The sequence below is a fragment of the Hyla sarda genome, chromosome 2 (assembly GCF_029499605.1).
Source record: "Hyla sarda isolate aHylSar1 chromosome 2, aHylSar1.hap1, whole genome shotgun sequence".
NCBI classification, from domain to species: Eukaryota; Metazoa; Chordata; class Amphibia; order Anura; family Hylidae; genus Hyla; species Hyla sarda.
The window spans coordinates 215469615-215494071 of record NC_079190.1 but is presented as its reverse complement, the minus strand read 5'-3'; the positions used below and the strand labels follow the sequence as shown (position 1 = coordinate 215494071).

The following is a 24457-nucleotide window of genomic DNA, read 5'->3' as shown; positions in this document are numbered from 1 at the left end:
ATCTACATTATATAAAAAGTTTGAAAGGCACTCTTTAATTTATGTTTTAGAACAGACTTACCAATATTTATTTAATACATTGTACAAATGCCTTTGTTGGTGATGACGGGGTTAATAGAGCATAGCCTGCATTGCTTAAATGGACAATAAGCAAAGTAGTTTCTCACACAGGAGTAAGGCTGGGTTCACACCACGTTTTTGCAATACAGTTCCCGTATACGTTTTCAATTTGAAAACCATATGCATTGACCCTCCATTGAAAACCGTATGCCAAAAGATGCATCCGGTAGTGTCTGTTTTGCCTCCTGTGCGGTTTTGTCATTTTTTTTTTTCCTGTACCCAAAACCGTAGCCTACCACGGTTTTTGGTCTGGGTAAAAAACCGAATTGAAACAAATACATTGTTTTTTTTTTTTTTTTACATGGGAGTCAATGGGAACTGTACAGAACCATATGTGCGTACGGTTCCATCTAGTTTTCACCCTATGGTTTTTGACTTTGCACAGTCTTTTTCTTAGAATTTCCATCAAACAAGTGAAACTTTATTTAGAATGGAGTGAAAAGTTAAAAACTTATACGTTTTCTTTTTTTAAACTGATGCAACCGGACAGCATTTTTCAAACTGTATATGTTTTTAAACCGTATACGGATTAAAATTTGTATACACGTTTTGATACAGTTTAGTCAGGTTTTGAGGAATTAGTTTATCAAAAACCATATACAGGAACTGTATTGCAAAAACGTGGTGTGAACCCAGCCTAAGCGAGGTAATGTACAATAACATGTTGATGATATGGACTATACTTCATAGTAGTATCTTACAATAATTTTGTTTCTTTAATATAGATGTTAGACACCTCCGTAATATGATCAGTGTGTCATAGTTCAAAATGTAGGTGTTAATGGAGCCCTTTATATCTCTTAAGAGGGAAGAAAATGTGCAAAGTGCAAAAAAATGAAAATAAATATAAACCCAAAACTACCAAGCTTTCAATAAAGATATGAAATAAAATATTTAGGGATAGTGTGGGGAGTAAAACCAAGGTTGCCATTTTTGTCTAACCTCTCTTTAGTATTAGTTCACAAGCTAAATATAGGTTATTTATTGCTGTATAATTATGTCTGTAATTAAAATTTAATTTGGCAACATTTTTGGAGTCATGGGGAAAAAAATAAAGAACTTTTGGGAAATAGACCAAACATAAGATTTAGCCAACTGTTTAAAGGGGTTCTCCGGTGCTTAGACATCTTATCCCCTATCCGCAAATCAATGCAAGCGTACGGGAGGGGGCATGATAGCTGTCACGCCCCCTCCCATAGGCTTGCATTGAGGGGTGGAGCGTTACATCACACGGGGGCGGAGGTGTGACGTCACACGCCGCCGGCCCTGTGGTTGCCGGTAATCAGACCCGGAGCGGACACGCTCCGGGGACTGATTACAAACGGGGTGCCGTGTGCAAGATCACAGGGGTCCCCAGCAGCGGGGCTCCCGCAATCAGGCATCTTATCCCCTATCCTTTGGATAGGGGATAAGATATCTAAACACCGGAGAACCCCTTTAAAGGGGTACTCCCCTGAAAAACATTTTTTTTTAAATCAAGTGGTGCCAGAAAGTTAAACAGATTTGTAAATCACTTCTATAAAAAAAATCTTAATCCTTCTATTGCTTTTCACCTGCTGTATGCTCTGGAAGTTCCTTTCTTTTTGAATTTCCTTTCTGTCTGACCACAGTGCTCTCTGCTGACACCTCTGTCCATTTTAGGAACTATCCGGAGCAGGATAGGTTTTCTATGGGGATTTTCTCCTGCTCTGGACAGTTCCTGGCCAGAGGTGTCAGCAGAGAGCACTGTGATCAGACAGAAAGGAAATTCAAAAAGAAAAGAACTTCCTCATGAACATACAGCAGCTGATAAGTACTGGAAGTATTAAGATTTTTTAATAGAAGTAATTTACAAATCTGTTTAACTTTCTGGCACCAGTTCATAAAAAAAAATGTTTTCCAGTGGAGTACCCGTTTAAGGAGTAAGCTTCCTGACTATCCCAAATGGGAATGTCAGTAAAGAGGAAGGTTGCACATGCTGTACTTTTACTGCCTGACCCTTCTGTTCTGGGAGAGATAAACCCTCACCAGAGCTGTCTAGCCACAGCTTTCCCTGCTAACCCCCCCCCCCCCCCCCCCCCCCAAAATTGATAACTCGTGTGTACGGGAAGGTGTGGAGGGCTAACTGCCAGCTGAGATTTAATGAAAATGTGTAGACACCTAGAGTCAGTAGTAATCTACAGTCTAATAAAATGAATGAGCCTACTGTTGTGAATGTCAGAACACATTTAACCTGTATTCTAACATATACTTTGAACAGAGCCCCAAAATGTGATGTAAATGGCGCCTAAGGGATGTCACATTGAAATAAAATTTTTTTTTTAAAAGATATTATAAGGGGAATGTGTTAATGAACAAAGCCATAACTTAAAAAGCAACATAACTTTTCCAGGCAAACATATTAGATTTTCAGAAAATGTAGACAAATTGGCAGGTTTTTATTTGAAATATGAAATCCTCTCTTTCTAAAATGAATCATACCACACAAACTGGTAAATAAGGTTTTCTGTATGTCTTCCTAGTGTAGTAATACATATCCTAAATTATTTTATCTTATTGCGTTAGAGGCTTATTATTGTAATAGTAATTTTTCAAATTGTCAAGAAAATGTGTGGAACATGTAATTTAAGTACCAGTTTAGTTCAGGGGCCTGTGTATTAGAATATTTCACAGAGATCACAATATTTTGAAAACTACAAACCTCAAGATATTAAAAACAGTGTATAAAAAGTAGTTTAATAAACTCATAACTGCTTCACAGGAGTTAAAGAAAATTGGAGGTGAAATTTAAAAAGTTGTTTCTGTAAGGCTAAGTTCTTATCAATGACTGCATGCTCTTTTAAGTCCTGCAATAAAAACAAACTATATAAGCTTGGAAATGGTACAACTATAGTCACTAGTAGACTGCATTTAGTCTATTGAAATCAACAGACATAGCTAGGGCATACTGCAATTAACATTGGTATACCATTCTGACAGTATGCTGATGTTTCCCTTGAACATAGGTTACTTATCTCATGTCAATGTAGCCAAAAGTCCCTTTTGCTCTGGCCAATTTTGGCAAATGAACACTAGTTTCTTAAAATGGGCCCATGTAAAAGGACCAGCTATTGTTTGAGGAGGACAGAGGAGGACGGTTTTCCCTATACACAAAAAAAAAAAAATTAAGTACAATCAGTCACAAAAAAATGAATCTCAGAATCGCTTGGGTTAGTAAAAGCCTTGCAAAGTTATTACTATATAAGGAGACACAGGTCAGATTGAAAAATGTTCGTTAAGACCAAAACAGGTCAAGACGTGAAGGGGTTAAAGGGGTTGTCTAGTGGAAAACTTTTTTTTTTCATTAATATTCCCAGACTGCCCAATAAATTGATAAAAACTTTATTTTGTCAGGCGTACTGGACATTATCCATCGCCTTACCTCAGTGCGCCTACAAAAGACTCCTGAATCGCTCTTACTCACTATCCTACCCATCAGCCTGCTTAAAGGCACCTCCAGATTGATATCTTTTTTTTGCTGGTGGCAAGGACTGTCATTCCGAGACTGTGGAAGTCTACACACACCCCCAACATCTCACCCTGGCTACAAGAGATATCCTATTTATACAGAGTGGAAGAATTACGGGCAGAATCCCATTTGCCAGCTAGATCACATGGTTTGGCACCCCTGGACACACTTCATGTCATCCAGAACATACGAAGACCTGCACCTTTCTGAGTTTCTGAGATAACTCTTTTCTAATCCCCCCACTCTCTACACATGCATGCACCTCGGGGATCCAGAGCCCTCCTGTCCCGCAAGGTATGTCTCATTGTCCTGGTTCCTTACTTTCTGCTCTTGCCCTTTCTCATTCCCTCCCTACCTTGTCTCTTCCTCCTCCCCATTCCTTCTTCCCCATTTCCTCTCTTTCCTCCTTGGCTTCCTCATTCAGTGCTCTCTTCTTTCCCCCCCTTGATAGGCATTTTATCGGTAGCACATAGCTTGTTTATTGCTTACCCCTGCCTACCGTTAGTTCCTATTGTTATGTGGAGTTAGTAATTCTTTTACTTGAATCCTCTTTTGTTATCACTCGTATCTCTGCGCAGATTGTTCTGTGTTTGCTAATTCGCGAGATACCTACTCTGCCTGCCTCTGAGTAGCTGATCCCAATGTGCTTTTTTTTGTCATATGCTTTCTTGATTTAGATTTCATGTATGCTTCTGAAAAGCTTTAATAAACATTTACTTTATTTTACCTTCCTCCGCTCCCTCGTAGCCTCTGATATCAGGGCACCCCATCTCAAGCTGGACTCTGCAGACAATCTGCCTTACATAGATGGAAAAAAAGGATGTGTGCCTCTCCAGTGTAGTCCAGTCTACTCTCCGTGAGTCCTGTCATGAGACGAAAGATAAAACATGAATTACACTCATCGGTGATTGGTTTTCTTTGAACCCTTGACAATACCCACCTATAATCCCTCCAAATGAGCTGTTCTTGAGACTTGGTGCATAGAGAGAGAGAGAGAGTGAGGGGTATAGAGATTGTTAGTATACAGTACAATTACAGACCCCCTTGGTCTTTGTTGAAGAGCTGGCAATTGAGAGGCTGGTCCATCCTTTGGTCAGTGAACATTGACTGATCAGCCACAGCCATTGCCTGGTTTGGACCACTATTATGATCTTCTGGTGCTTAGTAGTTCTTGGCTGCTGTCAGTGTCAATGTGTCCTTTTAAATTGCAGTTTTGTTCATCTCACCTCCCAGAACATGGTGTAAAAGTGATCAAAAATGTAGATGTTCCTTATGTTCCTTTCGATGTTCCTCGAAAAATGAAAATGTTATTGAAATGCGCAAATTCTGTAGTGAAATATAAAAGTAATATAATATTAATATAGCTATATGGGGTTAAATCAACATTTTCTCTCCTTTATGCATGTACAAATACTGTAAATACATTAAAAGTGAATTTCCACAATTTAAAGTTATCCCCTATGCATAGAATAGAGGATAACTGGGTGATAAAAGGGGGGGGGGGGGGGGGGGGGGGCAGTGCTGACTGCCGGTGCCCCTGTCAGTAATCAATATGGGAAGAAATGTGCTCTATAAATCGCTCTTTTTTTTGTTATTCACTGTTGTTTTTTTCTCTTGAACATCCTTTTTGAAGCAGCACCTCCTCCTTCTCAGCCCATCCATAATTTCTACCCTGTCTCCCTTCTATCACTGGTGACTGCCGTTGAATCCCTGTATGCCTTACAATTAGTTTGCATTCTGCTTCAGATTCGAAGTTTCTTTTTTTACGTTGACATGTGTCATCTGTTTATAAATGTTTTGTGTCTGGTCTCGTATGCTGCGAAAATCCTAAACGTCGCTTGTCTTTCTGATATCAGCAGTCGCCTGTTATGTGGTTGCAAAAGCTAATTACCGGGTGACTGTTTCTGACAGCGCTAATCCAAACTGCATTTTCTTGTTAATTGTTGATCCAGCCAGAAGAGATTGTATTATTACCCTGAGCATTAGTAATGAAAGGATGGGAGAAGTGGGACAAATGACTGTGATATTTAGAATGATGATGGGTGCAGGCAGAAAAAATGCAGCTTTATCCTCAGGTTTTCTTCTTAGAGCATGTTTGTGCTAAAGAATCTACCTAAGTAGCTGTACTGGCTTGCCTTTGCTTTTATACATACGACTCGTGATGTGTTGTCACTCCAGAAGACTTATTAAGTCCAGAAAAGTTTTAAGAGAATTTTTATTGGACATGTTGGTAACTACTGTTTGAATAGGACTACTGACAGCTCATATTGTGTTTTAGAAACTGCAATCTTCTCAAAAGGGAATCATCATTATGATGTGATCAGGGCTTAGTGACCGGAATGACATTGTATCCTTTTGGCTATTCTTATGATATAATATATCCCTTGTCGCTTGACACCTACATTGGCCTTTTGTTGTAGCATCAATTTATGTACATTATGGAGTACATTAGAAATCCCAGTGGGCAACAAGTTAATTCTTTTCGTCTTCCCTTTAGAAACCTCTTTAAACGTCATAGAGTGACACTTGGACACTGGACTGTGCTAAATATAGTTCCTACAAGGTTTGTACATCACACATATAATAAGCATATGTCTTTATAGACAATCAAGAAAAAACTTTTAAACTTTTTTTATTTTCTAAATCCGTCAATTGCCTTTTGTTTAACCTCATAACAAATTTCTTCACATAATGGCGGCCTTCTTGACAAAACCAGCAAATCTAGACAGCTTACATTTATACAGTATTGACTTCTCATGTTTTAGGAAATGAGTTGTCAGGACTTTCCAGATCTACATCTTGTACAAAAGCAGCAGCTATGTTGTCACCCTCTTCTCTTTATAATGGCCTTTTTTCGTATCCTGCTCTATGAAATGGCTTCTCGAAAAGTTAGTGGTATTTTTAAGTGCTATACAAAAGCATATTATTTAGGATTTCTCTTTTTTTTTTATATACTTTGAGCTGTATCTATAACCTTTACACAATAGTTCATTTTTATTTGATTTAGTTACTCCTTAGAGATTAGCATCTGTGCATTTGTGCTACTATCTTTTCAATCCCCAACTTGTTTGGATAAATTCCTTGAAGTGCAGTTATTTTTGTAGAAAAGATGTATCAGATCATTGAGTAGCCTAGCCTTGTGATGTATGTCTAGTAAATAAGATTTTGTGGTGTTTGAGTCGACTGAGCTTCTGAACTACAGTGGCAATTTTAGCTGCTTTATAGGGATACTACTCCAACCTGTAATATCTACAGAGGTGTTGTGAGTGGCTTTTGTACTAACTGGAATATTATGATAAACATTTAAAAGGATCTACATTAAAGCGAGCACCCCACATGATCCCCCCTGTGAGGCGTATTATCTCCTTACTCTGTGCATACAGTTTCCAGCCTCCTCTGCTTCTCTTCTATAGTTTATACTGAACACACTACTCCAATCCGCCTTTCATGTCGTGTCTCCTACTTGGAAGAAGGAGGATTCGAAGCTTTCCTGTAAAAGGATGTCTAGCAGACACTAACAACACGACAAAAATTGTGAAATATGGAGGTGTTTTAAGAAATGTACCAAAGTATAATATTTCACACGTCAGGTTGTGTCACAATATATAGTAAAATGGTTTCTCGCTTTTGCGCTTCTATTGTGCTTTCAGGTTTCATGCCTGAACAGTAGAAAGCAGAGAGTAGGTGTGTTTGTTTTAAATCATCCTATTACAGAGAGTTAACCTCTGCTACCTAAATGACAATTGTATAAAGCTGAAATTTCTTTTGATGTAGTTGCTTGGTAACAGACAGCAGGTATCTATAAAACAATGAATAGACTGTCACCGATAGGGGAATTAAGAAACGGCATGTTTAGCCACACTTTCCTACATGTCGCTACTTCTCTGTGCGTGTTGAGTTACAACTACAATAAATCTGCCAGCTGCTGAGATCATTGGTGACTTCATGGGGCTATTGGCCACTGTGTGCCACTGAGCTTTTGGACATCTGTTTAACCGCATGTGTGGACTCAACCTAATGTGATTTTTTGTTGTTGTTTTTTTTTTTTAAAGACTGGCTTGTTAATCACAGGTAGAGCTTCACTTTAACCCCTGACCACTACAGCTATGCATTCATGGTGTAGGTACTATGTAGTTACTTTAGAGTGCTTTAAATGTATGGTGGTGGAACAGGAGGATTTTACGGCTGGCAATCTGATGTAATCCTAAATAAAGATAAAACTAGTCCTGCTTATTTAATTCTGCAGATACCAAGGTCTATAGCAACTATGGTGTCTAAATAGTCAAAGAGTGAGGACTCCCACTGTCACCCTGTTAGCTACCCATTTGCTATGCCAGCCAAGGATCTAAATCTGTGCCTTCCCAGTAGCTGTATGCTGATTTCTACATACACATGTAGGCTTAACATGTCTAAACTTTTTCCATCATCCATCATAGGAGAGTTAAGAGTCCCCATACACATGAGATGGTCAGCCAAAACTTTGATCTAATGTTTATGGCTGCCACAAGTACATGCCTGTTAGTTTTACAGTGTGTTCTCTTAATTGGTCAAACTTAATCATGATTCCTATAATAGGACTAAACATTTTACTTTTATTTGCATAAATAAAAAAAGAATACTATGTTCCCTTACGAAATGTTATATTGTGATGTTTGCATTGTTTTTCTCAATTTTTCAATAAGGAATACAAATTAATCAATACCTTTTTTGTACCCCAAAGAGGGACCAAAATCCGTATGTCCCTAAAGCGGACCTGTAGTCAACCAAAACAAACTCTAAACCCACATATCTTGCGTATCTCAGTTTATGCTTTTAAGGAACATGCCAGTTGTATGAGGACACTCTTTTGAAAGCCAAAGTAAGCCCCCAAGCATAGAACATGTTTATCCAGATTGCCATGTCCTCAAAGCCAAGAAGGCCTAAGTAAACACAGTTCTTACCTAAGCCTTCTAGAAACTATATAGTTTTATTCAGAGAGAGGCTAAACAAATAAAAGTATATTTGTATGTGCCATCTGTCATTCACTGCAAACGCATGCATTTTTGCTGGGCGCGGTCATGTGGCATATATCCATTTGCAGCCATATTATATGAACACAATTATATATTTGGGGACTACAGTGTACACAGAGAGAGCATGCCTTTCCTATTATCTGTAGGATTGCTGCTTATTGCATCTGCCATCAGCCATAGGACTGCTGCTCTCCTGCCAAAGAACTGCTGCTCTGCTTAAGTAAAGTTACCTAATTCCACCTAGCTGTTGCCTTGGTGTTACATAGACACCAAGACAGAACACTGGAAATGGCAATAGGGCTATAATCACAAGTTCACTACAGTGTAAACAGAGAGAGCATGCTTTCCTTTTAGCTATAGGATTGCTGCTCTGCTGCCTCTGCCATTAGCCACAAGATTGCTGCTCTCCTGCCTCTATTAGCAGCCAAAGGAATGCTGCTCTGCATTCCTATAGAATCATCTTTGCCTGCAAAATGCAGAACACATAGTTGTAGATGAAACATGTCGTGGAAGGATACTGGGGTAAAGCGTATATATGTTAGTGACTTGTCATAAAGCAATGTTTTTACTAAGCATTGGCGTATGAGCTGCTAGTGTGATGAATGAGATTACTTGCTTTATCCCAATCATTTCTTGACTTGGAAAGTGACTGTGTAAAGTTGTAACTAGTCTAACAACTTTAGAATTACTTTCTCATTTCTATTTCTATGATATGCTTGCCACAATAGGTTTAAGTCTTGATACTATGATTGCATATTATCTTTTAATTTTTTAATTTTTTTTTTTATTGATTGTGTTTGAAGTGTCTTCACACATGCCCCCCCCCCCCTCCTCTGTAATCTTGACATCACATTATTTAATGGTTGCACGATTCTTGGCAATTGAAAAATCTAAACTGATTCCAACCTATTCACAAATACAATGTATTCCTTTGCCTACCTTCAGATAAAAGAATTAATGTGAGCGGTGTTATTCTGTGAAGCTTCCACTTGTGCTAGGTATATTATTTCAGCAGACACTGTGAATCAGGATGACTCGCTAATGATCACTAGTCAGTAATTGCCTTGTTATAAGGTGACATTTAAACCTAAATTATGGTGAACTACGATAAGAAAATTGTCACAGTGTCATGAATTGTTTTTTCTTTTCATGTCCCTGCTGTAACATAGCGAGTACAAAAAGGATATCCCCTATTAAACAGCCAAATGCTGTAGGGGAAAGTAGCGCAATGTTGGAACCCATTCCTTGCACATTGCTTTCTTAGACACCCAACTGATAGAACACAGCACTGTGTTCTGTTCCCCACTGCTCGTCCGGTGTGTGAGAGATGACACATTGTCTAGTGTAACATAAATCTATGATTAAAAACACTGTCTGGCAAGTAATGGCTCTCAGTGTGCTACAGCTATTTGAAAGTGTAATTCAGGGGATTTAAATTTCTTGTGTAATGGAAAGATTTATTTTTTTTTGTCTTTTTTCAGCAGAACTTCAGTTTCTAAACTTCAATACCTAATATTCCACTATGATGTAATTAAATAAAATATGTGCATAGTGTTTTCTCTTTTTCTTGGTATGTTTGAAAAAAATACCAGTTTATGTCCTTTTTGTGCATACTTGAGAAAAAAATAATTTCAGCCGCTCCTAAGCAATCCATGTTTTTCCTTATATTCTAATTTTATTTTCTGAGCAATGGAGGTGGTCACCTCACCTTTCAGCAATCCTTTTGTGGCCTGATATCACCTCCCCCTTCATAAATATGCATCATACGTTTACTCACATCAGCAGGCATTCATTTTTATGAAGGAGGTGGTGATATCGTGCTGGAGGAACATTGATCAAAAATGAGGAGACCGCCTCCATTGCTCAGAATATGAAATTGGTATATAAGAAAAAGACAGATTGCTCAGGAACTGCGGAACAGATTGTTGTTTCAGTTAAATTGCATTTTAGGGTAGGGTCACACGTGCCGTATTTTTCTGCGTATTTTCCTTCTCATTGAAGTAGGAAAATTCAGCTGCAGAAAAAACACAGCAAATTACAGAACATGTGACCCTACCCTTAAACAGCATCACCCACACTATTAACCTGTAAAGTCAGGTTACTGTGGGTGATTCTGCTATCAGTTTTCCTTTAAACTGACAAGCATGCTTGTGGCTTTAGGATAACCTTAACCTTGTTGCATGATTTAAAGCAAGATGAGTTGAGGAGGCTGATATGAAGAGCTCTTGGTGAAAAGATTCAGTATAATGTATGCTTTATTTATTAAGATGACTGCCTGTTTTGGACTTTCTGAGACTCTACCCACTGAAATCCTATGATTGACTGCCTTACCTTTATGGTTGACTGTACAGTTACCTATTAGAGCTCCCCACCAGACTCCTAAGCCCAGAATTAGAGTACATTCACACAGGTGGGTCTATAGAGAGTTTCCCACTGCAGGTTACACAGACCCCATTGAAGTCAATGTAATCTGCTGCAGTGATTCCTCTCCAGAAAATTTACAATGGAAACCCTGCTGCAGCTGAAGCCCTTCATGGGAAACTAGCTGTAGCCTGTACCATAAACAGACATTTATATGGATAAAATAAATCACACTTCTGTTCAATCACCTATCAGACATTTATAGTTTGGACTACAGTTTTTCTAACAGTCTTTAGCCCTTTAAGACAAGTTGTATGATTTATCGACCAAAACTTTTGTTATGACGATTTCTGTCTATTTTTAATTTCACAATAAAGAGAAACTACAGTTCTTTTTAAGTTTTTTCCATCAGCATTATTACTTGACATTTGAATGGAATTAATTTATATCTCATCATGTGTTTCCTTTTCTTTCTGTAGGTTGAATGTAAGAAAGCACAGCCTAAAGAGGTTATGTTTCCTCCTGGAACAAGAGGACGGGCGAGAGGTCTCCCCTATACTATGGATGCATTTATGCTTGGGATGGGAATGCTGGGTAAGTGCTAGTAGTTTAGTTGTTGTTTTCCTGTTTCTATTTTGGTGAGTTTTCATCTCTACACAGTCTCTAGTATGAACTTAATCTGGTTACTGAGGTCTACATAAACTGCCCTTACTAAAGCCTTCGATGACTTCCTGATGGCTAAAGGAAATGTTGTCTGCAGCATGTGATACTGTAGATTACCTCCAACTCCTATTCAATATGCTTCACTGTAAGGACTCTAATGGTTTTCCTTCTACCCCCCTGAGAGCTTGATCAGTTTGTCTGCTGTTAACTCTACTTCTTCACCTCTACCTATTGGGGTTCCTCAGGGTTGATTACTATGTCCTCCAATACTACACTAGGTCCATGATATCAGAAGATTTGACATTCAGTACAATTACTTCACAGATGATACCCAAGTATATGCCTTATCATCCCTACACTACCACAAAACACTAGTGGTGGTCTCTTTAACCTAACTATGTCTAACCTATTGTCCTCTCTTGCTGATTGTGTTGAATTCATGCCATAAAGAATAAATAAATGATGTACGGAGGGCAATGAAATAGTCACTGATTGTATATTATTTATACAATTTATGAATATATATGTTTACATTTGGAAGGGAAAAAATAAATCTTGTGGGTTTTAAATGCTGAAGTTATTACAGACTTCTAGTAATAAAAGTACAGTATATATGCAGTTTCAGGTTTTATAATATCATGGCAAGCTTGTAAAACTGTTGTTTTATTGGAACTAGTTCTAGTGTTTTTCCTTCTGTGTCTTCTGTGCTCTTTGCTTAATATTTTCTCGTTTTTTTTATATTTTTTTCCATAGGCAGTTGTTTTCTTTCTTAAGAAAAAGAATCCCTTGTCTGTAAGGGTTTTATGTTTTGTAAAATGTGTAGACTGACAATGCTCCTTACATGTATGAAGCAGTCTCTGCGTAGACAAACAATGCTCCTTACATGTATGAAGCAGTCTCTGCATAGACAAACAATGCTCCTTACATGTATGAAGCAGTCTCTGCATAGACAAACAATGCTCCTTACATGTATGAAGCAGTCTTTGCGTAGACAAACAATGCTCCTTACATGTATGAAGCAGTCTCTGCGTAGACAAACAATGCTCCTTACATGTATGAAGCAGTCTCTGCGATGATCCACAGGAATTTCTTTTCTTTTTGAGTTTCCTTTCTGCCTGACCACAGTGCTCTCTGCTGACACCTCTGTCAGCAGAGAGCACTGAAACTAGGAACTGTAAAGAGCAGGATAGGTTTTCTATGGGGATTTGCTCCTACTCCGTACAGTTCCTAAAATGGACAGAGTTGTCAGCAGAGTGCACTGTGGTCAGGCAGAAAGGAAATTCAAAAAGAAAAGAACTTCCTGTGGATCATACAGCAGCTGATTCGTACTGGAAGGATTAAGATTTGTAATAGAAATAATTTACAAATCTTTTTTAACTTCCTGGCACCAGTCATTAAAAAAAATATTTTCCAGTGGAGTACCCCTTTAACCCCTTAAGGACGCAGCCCATTTGGGCCTTAAGGACGCAGACAATAACATTTTTACGTTTTCGTTTTTTCCTCCTCGCCTTAAAAAAATCATAACTTTTATATTTTCATCCACAGACTAGTATGAGGGCTTGTTTTTTGTGCGACTAGTTGTCCATTGTAATGCCATCGCTCACTTTATCATTAAATGTATGGCGCAACCAAAAAAAATACTATTTGTGTGGTGAAATTAAAAAGAAAACCGCAATTTTGCTAATTTTGGAAGGTTTTGTTTTCACACCGTACAATTTACGGTAAAAATGACGTGTTCTTTATTCTTTGGGTCGATACGATTAAAATGATATCTATGATTACATACTTTTCTATTACTGTTGCGCTTAAAATCGCAAACTTTTAACCAAATTAGTACGTTTAAAATCCCCCTATTTTGAAGACCTATAACTTTTTCGTTTTTCCGTATAAGCGGCGGAATGAGGGCCCATTTTTTGCGCCGTGATCTGTACTTTTTATTGATATATTTGCTTATATAGAACTTTGAATAAATTTTTTATAAATTTTGGGGGGAATAAAATGTTATAAAAAAGCATCTATTTTGGATTTTTCTTAATTTTTACGTTCACGCCGTTCACCGTACGGTATCATTTACATTTTATTTTAATAGTTCAGATATTTAGGCACGCGCCGATACCAAATATGTATGTAAAATATTTTTTTAACACTTTTTGGGGGTGAAATAGGGAATATGGGACAATTTATGTTTTTATTGGGGGAGGGGGTTTTTCACATGTTTTTACTTAATATTTTTACTTTTTTTACTTTTATTTTTACACTTTAATAGTCCCCATAGGGGACTATTTATAGCAATCACTCGATTTCTAATACTGTTCAGTGCTATGTATAGGACACAGCACTGATCAGCATTATCGGTCATCTTCTGCTCTGGTCTGCGGGAAGGCAGATCAGAGCAGAAGACGCCGGGAAAGCAGCGGAGCCAGGTGAGGGGACCTCTGTCTGCCGTGCTGGATAATCGGATCGCCGCGGCAGCGCTGCGGGCGATCCGATCATCCATTTTAGTGACCGTGATGCTGCAGATGCTGTGATCTGTATTGATCACGGCATCTGAGGGGTTAATGGTGGACATCCGCGGGATCGTGGATGTCCGCCATTACGGGCGGGTCCCTGGCTGCGATCAGCAGTCGGGACCTGTCGCGCATGATCCGGGCATCACGGTTATGCTTAGGACGTAAATGTACGTCCTGGTGCATTAAGTACCACCTCACCAGCACGTACATTTACGGCGCTCGTCGTTAAGCGGTTAATAATTAAAAAAAATTTTAGAAAAATTTTAAAAAGGAAAACTCAATTTTGCATGAAATTTAATTTTCAAACCCTTTGCTATGACACATTTAGCTCTGGAGTCTCCAATTTCTCTTGATCATCTCTGATTTGACCTTGATTTGAGTCAACAGTGATAGTCAGGTTTTAGAACAGGTTACAGGACAGGATTTAGAAAGACAAACCCCTGTCCGTATATGGTCTCACAGCTGACAATGTATATCAGAGCAAACACCAAGTCAAGAGGAATGAATAACTGCCTGAAGAGCTCCGAGACAGGATTGCGTGGAGGCACAGATCTGGAGAAGGGTACAAAAATAAAATTCTGCTGCACTGAAAGTTCTGGAGCTGACCACCCCACCAAACCAAGTAATCAGTGGAAAATTGCCTTTGTAAGAGAGAAGACCAAGAACTTAAAGGGGTTCTCCGGTGCTTAGACATCTTATCCCCTATCCAAAGGAAAGGGGATAAGATGCCTGATCGCGGGAGTCCCGCTGCTGGGGACGCCCGTGATCATGCACGCGGCACCCCATTTGTAATCAGTCCTTGGAGCGAACACGCTCCGGGGACTGATTACAAACGGGGTGCCGCGTGCATGATCACGGGCGTCCCCAGCTGCGGGACACCCGCAATAAGGCATCGTATGCCCTTTCCTTTGGATAGGGGATAAGATGTATAGGCACCGGAGTACCCCTTTAATGGTCACTCTAGCTGAGCTCCAAATATCCTGTGTGCAGATGGAAGAACCAGAAGGTCAACCATCACTGCAGCACTCCCCCCAAATCTGGGCTTTATGGCAGAATGGATGGAAAGAAGCTTCTCCTCAGTAAAAGACACATGAAAGCCTGCATGGAGTTTGCAAAAAAAAAAAAAAAAAAAAAAAAAACATTCTAAAGTGTTTGCAGAAGCTGTCTTTTCACTTCTCACAGACACATTTTTTTTACTGATATTCCAGCTCCATCTTAAAAAAAAGAGAAATGTATTTTTCTGGTTGCTTTAATGTAAAGCCCTTTTATTGCTTAATATTAGCCATTCTAGTGAAATCTATATATTGGTTTGAAAACCCCAAGAGTGATTGGTTCCCTAGGAATTGCCTAGTATTTTTCGTGACCTTCATTACCTGGGATCTCTTCTTTTATTAGCTTTATCCTAGTTTTACATCAACATGGAAGTACTTAAGTCTGGATCTTTTCTGTGTGCAAACCAAGTGATTTCTGCCTCAAAAAATGGTTTTAAAGATTCTCTTCCTTGTAAATGATTAATATTTCCTCCTGGGATATCCAAATTTGCATTTAAATAGATGTCTTAAATAGACTGTTTTACTCCTATATACCAAAATAGAATGATGAAGGATGCAGTATGTTCATTCCGACTTAGAAAGATCCTTTCTCCTAGAGAGAAATTGAGTCACACATTCATTCTCATCTCCTAATGTAGCATTGACAGCTTTACAGAGCTTTTTTTAATGGCTTTTAAGTGGTTCATATGTGGTAAAGGAATTGTATAATGGCAGATGCCTGTTAAATTTGTTTAAATGCAAGATATTTTAATGGTAATATTTACTTCCCCAACACCACAACAATGTTGTTATTGACAGATTAGGCTACCTTAAAGGGGTACTCCGCCCCTAGACATCTTATCCCCTATCCAAAGGATAGGGGATAAGATGTCAGATCGCCAGGGTCCCACTGCTGGGGACCCCCGGGATCTCCGCTGCAGCACCCCGCTATCATTACTGCACAGAGCACGCTCACTCTGTGCGTAATGACCGGCGATACAGGGGCCGGAGCGTCGGGATGTCACGGATCCGCCCCGCGTGACGTCATGACCCGCCCCCTTAATGCAAGTTTATGGGAGGGGGTGTGATGGCCAACACGCCCCCTCACATAGACTTGTATTAAGGGGCGGGCTGTGATGTCACTAGGGGGCGGAGCCGTGACATAACTATGCTCCGGCCCCTGTATTGCCCGTCATTATGCACAGAGCGAGTTTTCTCTGTTCAGTAATGATAGCGGGGTGCCACAGTGGAGATCCCAGGGGTCCCCAGCAGCGGGACCCCGGCAATCTGACATCTTATCCCTTATCCCCTCAGATAGGGGATAAGATGCTAGGGGCGGAGTACCCCTTTAAGACGACTCATGAGTGGATCGGACCCTGTTTGCACTCTTAAAATACAAATCACAAGTAGAACCAAGTAGCATTTGTCTGAATGCAGCTGGCCATTTGCTCAGCAAAGAGATCAGCTGACATATTTTTCCAGATTCCGCCATAACTATTAAGGTTTGCCTTGGTCAACCCCGCATATATATTTAAATGGAGAGCTGGAAGAAAGCTGTTGCACGATCTAGCATTGGCATATCTCCTATTGGGGGATTATCACTGGGCCCCAATACACGAGTTGTTGGCTGTGAGCCATCCACATTTGATCTTCTTTAGTATTCATTGTTTTCTGAACTACTTTGTATTTTTCCTGGTGCTTAAATATGACTGTTCTTTCAGGAAAGAAAATAAAAGACTATGGGGGAGATTTATCAACACCTGTGCAAAGGAAAAGTTTCCCAGTTGCCCATAGCAACCTGTCAGATCGCTTCTTTCATTTTGCAGAGGCCTTGTTTAAAATTAAAGAAGTGAGCTGATTGGTTGCTATGGGCAACTGGGCAACTTTTCCTCTGGACAGGTTTTGATAAATCCCCCCCCTATAGGGTTAGAAATGCATCTTTCCTATTTTCTTAAGAAAAGGTTACTTCTCATAATAAAAGGATGGTCTAGGCATAGGAAAGACCCCCATCCTCATGAGGTAAAAACTAAGGGAAAACATTTTTGCCCAACTCAAATCTAGAAATTAGAAAAAAATCACTGGATCAACGACTGTTCTCCAGAATTCTGGAAACTATAAATTGTAATATTTTAACACTCAAAAAAGACACCCTATTTGAGTTGCTTTTTATTCATAATGACAAATTCCTCTTACAGAGTTAAGAAGTCTTACAAACTGGCCACACATGGCCATAGCATTGCCGTTCAAACTTCTAAGGGATTGCTCATAAAAGTGATTGTGTCAACTCATGCCATAATCGACCAGCAGATCACTTGTTAACAAAAAAATAAATACAAAACAAAAAACAACACAGTGAGCCTGTGCAAGGTGACATATGAATAACCAGATCCGGACAATGGTGCCTTTTTTCCTTTTTGTTTACTTTTTATCAGTCCACGGCTGAAAACAACTCAGCATGGCCATCCACCTTTTTGTCATACACAAGTCTGCCATTAGTCACTGCGGTCTATTGTTTGTGTGTAGATGGCTGACAGGGCCATTATCTTAGGTGTGTTGCCAGCTTTACAGTAGAGTCCCCTTCCATGTTGGTGTAGAAACTTTTATACCTCTAGACAGAGCGAGGATACCCCCTTGTTATAGTTACAGTTTTTGGTATAAACAGATCATAGGCGAGGACCCTGTATTAGCCATTATACTTGAAGTAGTTTTAAGGTCACTCCCTCAGTTGTCTAAAATAAATGGGAAATGGCCAATACTGTAAGGATGTATAGTTTCTTCTCTCTGTAATAATTTATGAGTAGTCATATCAATTACAAAGTGAACTACTCGCAGATATTATGTAATGCCGTCAGTGGTGGTTGGCTTAGTTGCCACTTAATTATGTGGAGACTGAGAACAGAAGGTAAGCAGTGGGCATTATCAGAACAGCAGTGGTTGGGGGTTCAGCAGCTAAATACTGCCTTTTTTTATTTTTTATTCCAGCCTGGGATGTGAGAAGTAAAATTCCAGACCATCCCTTATGGATTTATTCAACTCTCTTCATATACAGTAGTCCCTCAAGGTGAAATATGAATTGCTTCCAGTACGACCATAGTATATTGAAACTATTGTATGTTGAGACCTTGGTTGTGAAGCCTCCAAAATGTCATCCTAAAATAGGAAAAAGTGAGGATTTAAGAAAAATAAATACATATCTAGTACAGATAAAGCAAGTCCTTACATATAAAGATAAGAAAGCTGCTGCAAGCTATAAATCACTGTCTATGTGGAGGATAGGAGCTTTTTCAGGGTGTACACAATGGCCTAAAAAAAGTAAAATGGAGCCGCTATCACCTGGTGTCCAAAAGAGCAGCTATTGTATGTTGAGCCCATTGTAAATTGAGGGATTACTGCACATAAAAAATGGGCTGGACAAAATTATTGGCACACTTTCATAATTGTGGAAAAATAAGATTGTTTCAAGCATGTGATGCTCCTTTAAACTCATCTGGAGCAAGTAACAGGTGTATGCAATATAAAAACCGCACCTGAAAGCAGATAAAAAGGAGACAAGTTCACTTAGCCTTTGCATTGTGTTTCTGTGTGTGCCACACTAAGCATGGACAACAGAAAGAGGAGAAGAGAACTGTCTGAGGACTTGAAAACCAAATTTGTGGAAAAATATCAACAATCTCAAGGTTACAAGTCCATCTCCAGAGGCCACAACATTTGCAAAAAGTTTGCAACCCATGGCACTGAAGCTAATCTCCCTGGGCGTGGATGGACGAGAAAAATTTATGAAAGGTGTCAACGCAGTTTAGTCCGGATTGTGGATAAGCAGCCCCAAACAAGTTGCAAAGATATTTAAGTTGTCCTGCAGGCTCAGGGAGCATCAGTGTCAGCGCGATCTATCCGTCAACATTTTAATGAAATGAAACACTATGGCAGGAGACCCAGGAGGACCCCATTGCTGACACAGAGACATAAAAAGCAAGAGTACATTTTGCCAAAATGAACTTGAGTAAGCTAAAATCCTTCTGGGAAAACATATTGTGGACAGATGAGACCAAGATAGAGCTTTTTGGTAAAGCACATCATTCTACTGTTTACCGAAAATGGAATGAGGCCTACAAAGAAAATAAAACAGTACCTACAGTGAAATATGGTGGAGGTTCAATGATGTTTTGGGGTTGTTTTGCTGCCTCTGGCACTGAGTGCCTTGAATGTGTGCAAGGTATCATGAAATCTGAGGATTACCAACGGATTTTGGGTCGCACTGTACAGTCTAGTGTAAGAAAGCTGGGTTTGCGTCCGAGATCTTGGGTCTTCCAGCAGGACAATGACCCCAAACAAATGTCAAAAAACACCCAGAAATGGATGACAACGAAGCGCTGGAGAGTTCTGAAGTGGCCAGCAATGAGTCCAGATCTAAATCCCATTGAACACCTGTGGAGAGATCTTAAAATTGCTGTTGGGAAAAGGCGACCTTCCAATAAAAGAGACCTGGAGCAGTTTGCAAAGAAAGAGTGGTCCAACATTCTGGCAGAGAGGTGTAAGAAGCTTATTGATGGTTATAGTAAGTGACTGATTTCAGTTATTTTTTCCAAAGGGTGTGCCACCAAATATTAAAGGGGTACTAAAGTTAAACAGATTTGTAAATTACTTCTATTAAAAAATCTTAGTCCTTCCAATACATTTTATAGGCTGTATACTACAGAGGAAATTCTTTTCTTTTGGGATTTCTTTGATGTCACGACCACAGTGCTCTCTGCTGACATCTTTGTCCATTTTAGGAACTGTCCAGAGCAGCATATGTTTGCTATGGGGATTTACTCCTTCTGTAGACAGTTCCAAAAATGGACAGCAGAAGGCAGCTGAGAGCACTGTGGTCGTGACATCAGAGAAATTCAAAAAGAAAAGCATTTCTTCTGTAGTATATAGAGAGGGAGATTTGCAAACTTCTTGATAATGTTATGCACTGTGGACCAAGGCAAATCTAGATCTCTGGAGATGGACTTGTAACCTTGAGATTGTTGATATTTTTCCACAATTTTGGTTCTCAAGCCCTCAGACAGTTCTCTTCTCTTCTTTCTGTTGTCCATGCTTAGTGTGGCACACACAAAGCAAAGACTAAGTGAACTTCTCTCCTTTTTTATCTGTTTTCAGGTATGATTTATATATAACACACACCTGTTACTTGCCCCAGGTGAGTTTAAAGGAGCATCACATGCTTGAAACAATCTTATTTTTCCACAATTTTGAAAGTGTGCCAATAATTGTGTCCAGACCATTTTTGGAGTTTGGTGTGACATTATGTCCAATTAGCTTTTTTTCCTCCCTTTTTTGGTTTAGTTCGAATACACACAAAGGGAATAAACATGCAAATAGCAAACCATGTGTTACTGCAATCCTTTTCTGTGAGAAATACTTCATTTTCTGAAAAATTTCAGGGGTGACCACATATACGGCCATGACTGTATTTGAGGGTGGGGGGGGGGGGAGTTTGGGGTTGGGGTGTTGCTCTTACATGCCTTTTTGATATGTCTTAAAGTGTACCTGTCGTCTGCAAAAACATTTTATATAACATAGATAATAACATATGTATATTTTTAATATACTTTGCTTAAAAATGTGTGTATTTATTGGTGACAAAATGCTGTCTTGTCCTTGCAGCTATTGCCTGTGTGCAGAGACAAAATACAGGAAGTATTGGCGGACAAGCAGGGCTCTGTTCAGTGAGGCTCTGTGACACGCCCCCAGCTCACACAGCAGGCTGATTGACAAGCCATGAGCCTGCACAGAGCCCTACTTGTCCTGCTCTCACTTCCTGTATTGAACCAATGTACATTACATATCTACATATAATGCTATTATCTGCATTAGATAAAAAGGTATTGCAAACAAAGCAAGAATAACCGTGTAAGCTTTCAGATTTCACAAGTCACATCAATGTTAGCTGAAAATCATCTTTACGATGTCCTAAGGGATTCAATGTTGGTTAATTGCTGTAGGTTTTAAAAAATTCTAGTAAATATAGATATGGCTTATTTCAACAGAATGGCTGTATTGTGGACTGACCTGGATCATGGAAGGTCAGCATTCTTATGTTCGACAAATGTCCATTATAATAATGATTTGTCTCCAGCATGTACTTTTATTTCTGTATTGAATGTTTAGTATTGTACAGTTAATGCAATGATGCAATGAACGGCTACCAAGTTTTGACCCCTGGCGATGATATGAATACAGTGTCTCCTGAACATACTGTCTCCTCTTCAGGTCCTTAGGCTTTTTGATGCAATGTGCCTGATTTCCGTTATTGTAGCCATCAATCTTTATGCTTGTTCCATTTGTTACTTTTGCTTAACTCTTTCGTGTACAGTTTCCTTTTCCTATACACTGGACAGTTATACAGTAGAACTATAGTTTTCTTTATTAGAACTTCTATATTTATAATTCAGATCAGAAGAAGGATGAGACTGGTTACATAATACAACCAGCACTCGGAAAAGCAACTTTTTTTTTCAAGTGATATCCTATCAAATTGACTGTAACTTATTACTTTTACGCATACTTCTATTTACATTTAGATATTGGAAAGAATATTTTCTACAAAAAGTTATGCCAAATTCCTCGCTGTATAAAGAAAAGTTCACATATCCAGTTCCCTTAATTGCCTTTCTAAATGGAATACATATTTCCCTTCACCACTAGTTCCTTTCCTTCCTAATGGCTGTGACATTAGGAGGAATGGAAAGGGAAGAGACTGGCTAAGCAGCTATTGAAAAAACACTTTAAAAGATAAGATTATACTGCTCAAGCGTTTGTCTTTCTTACAGATGTGCTTCTGTTGATATTACTCTGTGACCGGGGGGGGGGGGGGGGGGATATATGTCAGTTTATAACACATTCTAGGTATATATTGTGCCAAAATTCGGGCGTAGGATCTGTTAGACATTTTTATGTTACTCTTATGCCAGAAAGCATGCTTTTGTATGACACTCTAGGCAGTTTTTAATTTGGGACATATCGGTGTAGTGTCCAAGTTCAAAACAATTTATCTTCCTGTGAAAGTTCAATTTTGTCTTAAATTTTTGTCCTAAAGTAGATCATAAAGAAAAAATAAGCCATAAAAGGGTACTTTACTGCTGCATGTGGCGTTCAGAATATATGCTTCTAAACGCTGGGTGTGGCGGCGGGTGGTCATGACATCACACCACGCCTCCTTATGACGCCCCTGGACAGAATTGTGGCACACATTGGACAGATTTCTGACACAAGAGAAAAGGACAGATTTATGAAGTCACATGCACCAGGATAATACATATATCTAAGTTGAGGACAGGCAAAATTGATAAGCTTTCCCCCAACCTCAGTGACCTTTAGCATCTAGGGTAATATTTAAAAGGACTTTGGGGGAGATTTATTAAAAACAGTCTAGAGGAGGAAAAGTTGTTAAGTTATAGCAACCAATCAGATCGCTTGTTTCATTTCTGAAAAAGCCTGTGAAAAATGAAAGAAGCGATCTGATTGGTTGCAACTCAGCAACACTTCCTCTAGACCACTCTCTTAAGAAATCTTCTTGTTATATTTCCCTGCACTGTATTGGTGGCCTTTTCAAGGTGAAGTTACAGTATCTCGTTCAAAGTGATTACTTGGTTTAGTATTTAAGAACAAACCCCATTAGGGGTATAAGCCCCCAAGGGGAATAATGCCCACAAACTAAAAACTGCCTTTAAAATATGACTTTATTGGTATGCTTTAAAATTAATAATCAAACACTGTGGGTCAGCAATTTAAAAACACATTGGTTCTGTTAGATACTACAAATGTAAATCTGCTGCATACAAATCATCCTGCTCACCGTATATGGTCTTGCTTGTTATTCATAGAGTCTCTATCCCCTGACATAGCTGGTAAGCTGGTGAAACGTCAGGGAGGATTCTCTATTATTTTTTTTGATTGGCACCTGTCCTGCATGATACTTCGTAACAGCTCTATAGTAACAGTGAACCCTTATACAGATCACTTTTCTGGCAGGAGATAGTAGCTCTAGCCTTGCACTGATAACAGTGCAGTGTATAAAAGGTATGGTTAGCAGCAGACTGACAGTTGGGTTGTTAACTGACGACAGAATACAGTGATTACAGAGTACAGTGTGTAGTACATCAGCGTGACAGCCTACCAACAGTTTGGCTGTTAACTGATATCAGAGCTAGATCTAATGCCTGGTAACTACCAACAGAGCTAGATGCAAAGCCTGTGGTTGTATAGTGCACAGAGGTTAAAAGTAGTGAGCCATGATTGCATCAACAGCAGTTACAGTTAGTAGCCCTCTACTAGAGTCTAATTTTAATGACAACCAAGACCATATACAGTGATCAAGGGATGATTTGTATGTGGCTTATTTACATTTGTTGTATATAATAGAACTGCTGTGTTTTAAAATACTGACCCACAGTGTTTAAATAACCATTTAAAAGGATACCAATAAAGTGACGTTTTAAATGGGGTCTTTAGTCCCCTTGGGACCACAGTGTTCTCTGCTGACACCTCTGTTTGTGTCAGGAACTGTCCAGAGTAGGAGCAAATCCCCATAGCAAACCTCTCCTACTCTGGATAGTTCCTGACATGGACAGAGGTGTCAGCAGAGAGCAGGGACAGACTGACAACACTCAGGGCCCCTGGACCAGATACATAAAGGGCCCCCAGTCAGCCCCTGGCCACACCTCTGCCCCGCCCCTATTCTACCCAAATCCCTCCTTATGCATCACTTCTACATACAAAATAAAAGTAAATATATATATAATGTAGGAAAGATAATTTTCCAGGACCGATAATACCTGTATACAAGGAGGAAATATATACCACCACACAATAACAGGATAATACCAACATACTGTACTGAATTAACCCAATATAGACACACAAGTATTCTTCCATACAGTTCCCATATAGCAGTAGATATCAGCTGTACACAGGATCTGTATACCATATAAATGATAACAGTTACATTTGAGGACTCACAATCAACATTTTTTCTGATCAGTGTCGTCCTTTTTCGTTTTCTTCTCTGTCCACATCAGACCGCCATGTCTACTCCTTCAAGCTAAAACATATGTAAGACGAATATGGTACACTCTGTATTTTTACAGTGCCCTCCCTTCCTCTACACAATCTCCCTTTCTATAGGCCCCAAACTGTTATAATGCCCTCCTGCACAGTAAAAGGACAGGTAGGTAGGTTGCTAACTAGGTAGTCAGGTATGTAGGTAGGTAACTAGCCAGATAGGTA

General features: G+C 39.2%; 1 protein-coding gene across 14 annotated transcripts in view; it reads left to right on the top strand.

Annotated features, from left to right (window-relative positions):
* The window catches only part of MSI2 (musashi RNA binding protein 2), a 710736-nt gene that overhangs the window by 518670 nt on the left and 167609 nt on the right, over positions 1-24457 (top strand). For all 14 annotated transcript variants that reach the window (XM_056556335.1, XM_056556336.1, XM_056556333.1 and 11 more), the window contains exon 9: positions 11460-11574. In XM_056556335.1, coding sequence (XP_056412310.1) covers positions 11460-11574 — 115 coding nt within the window. The remainder of the gene's footprint in view (positions 1-11459; positions 11575-24457) is intronic.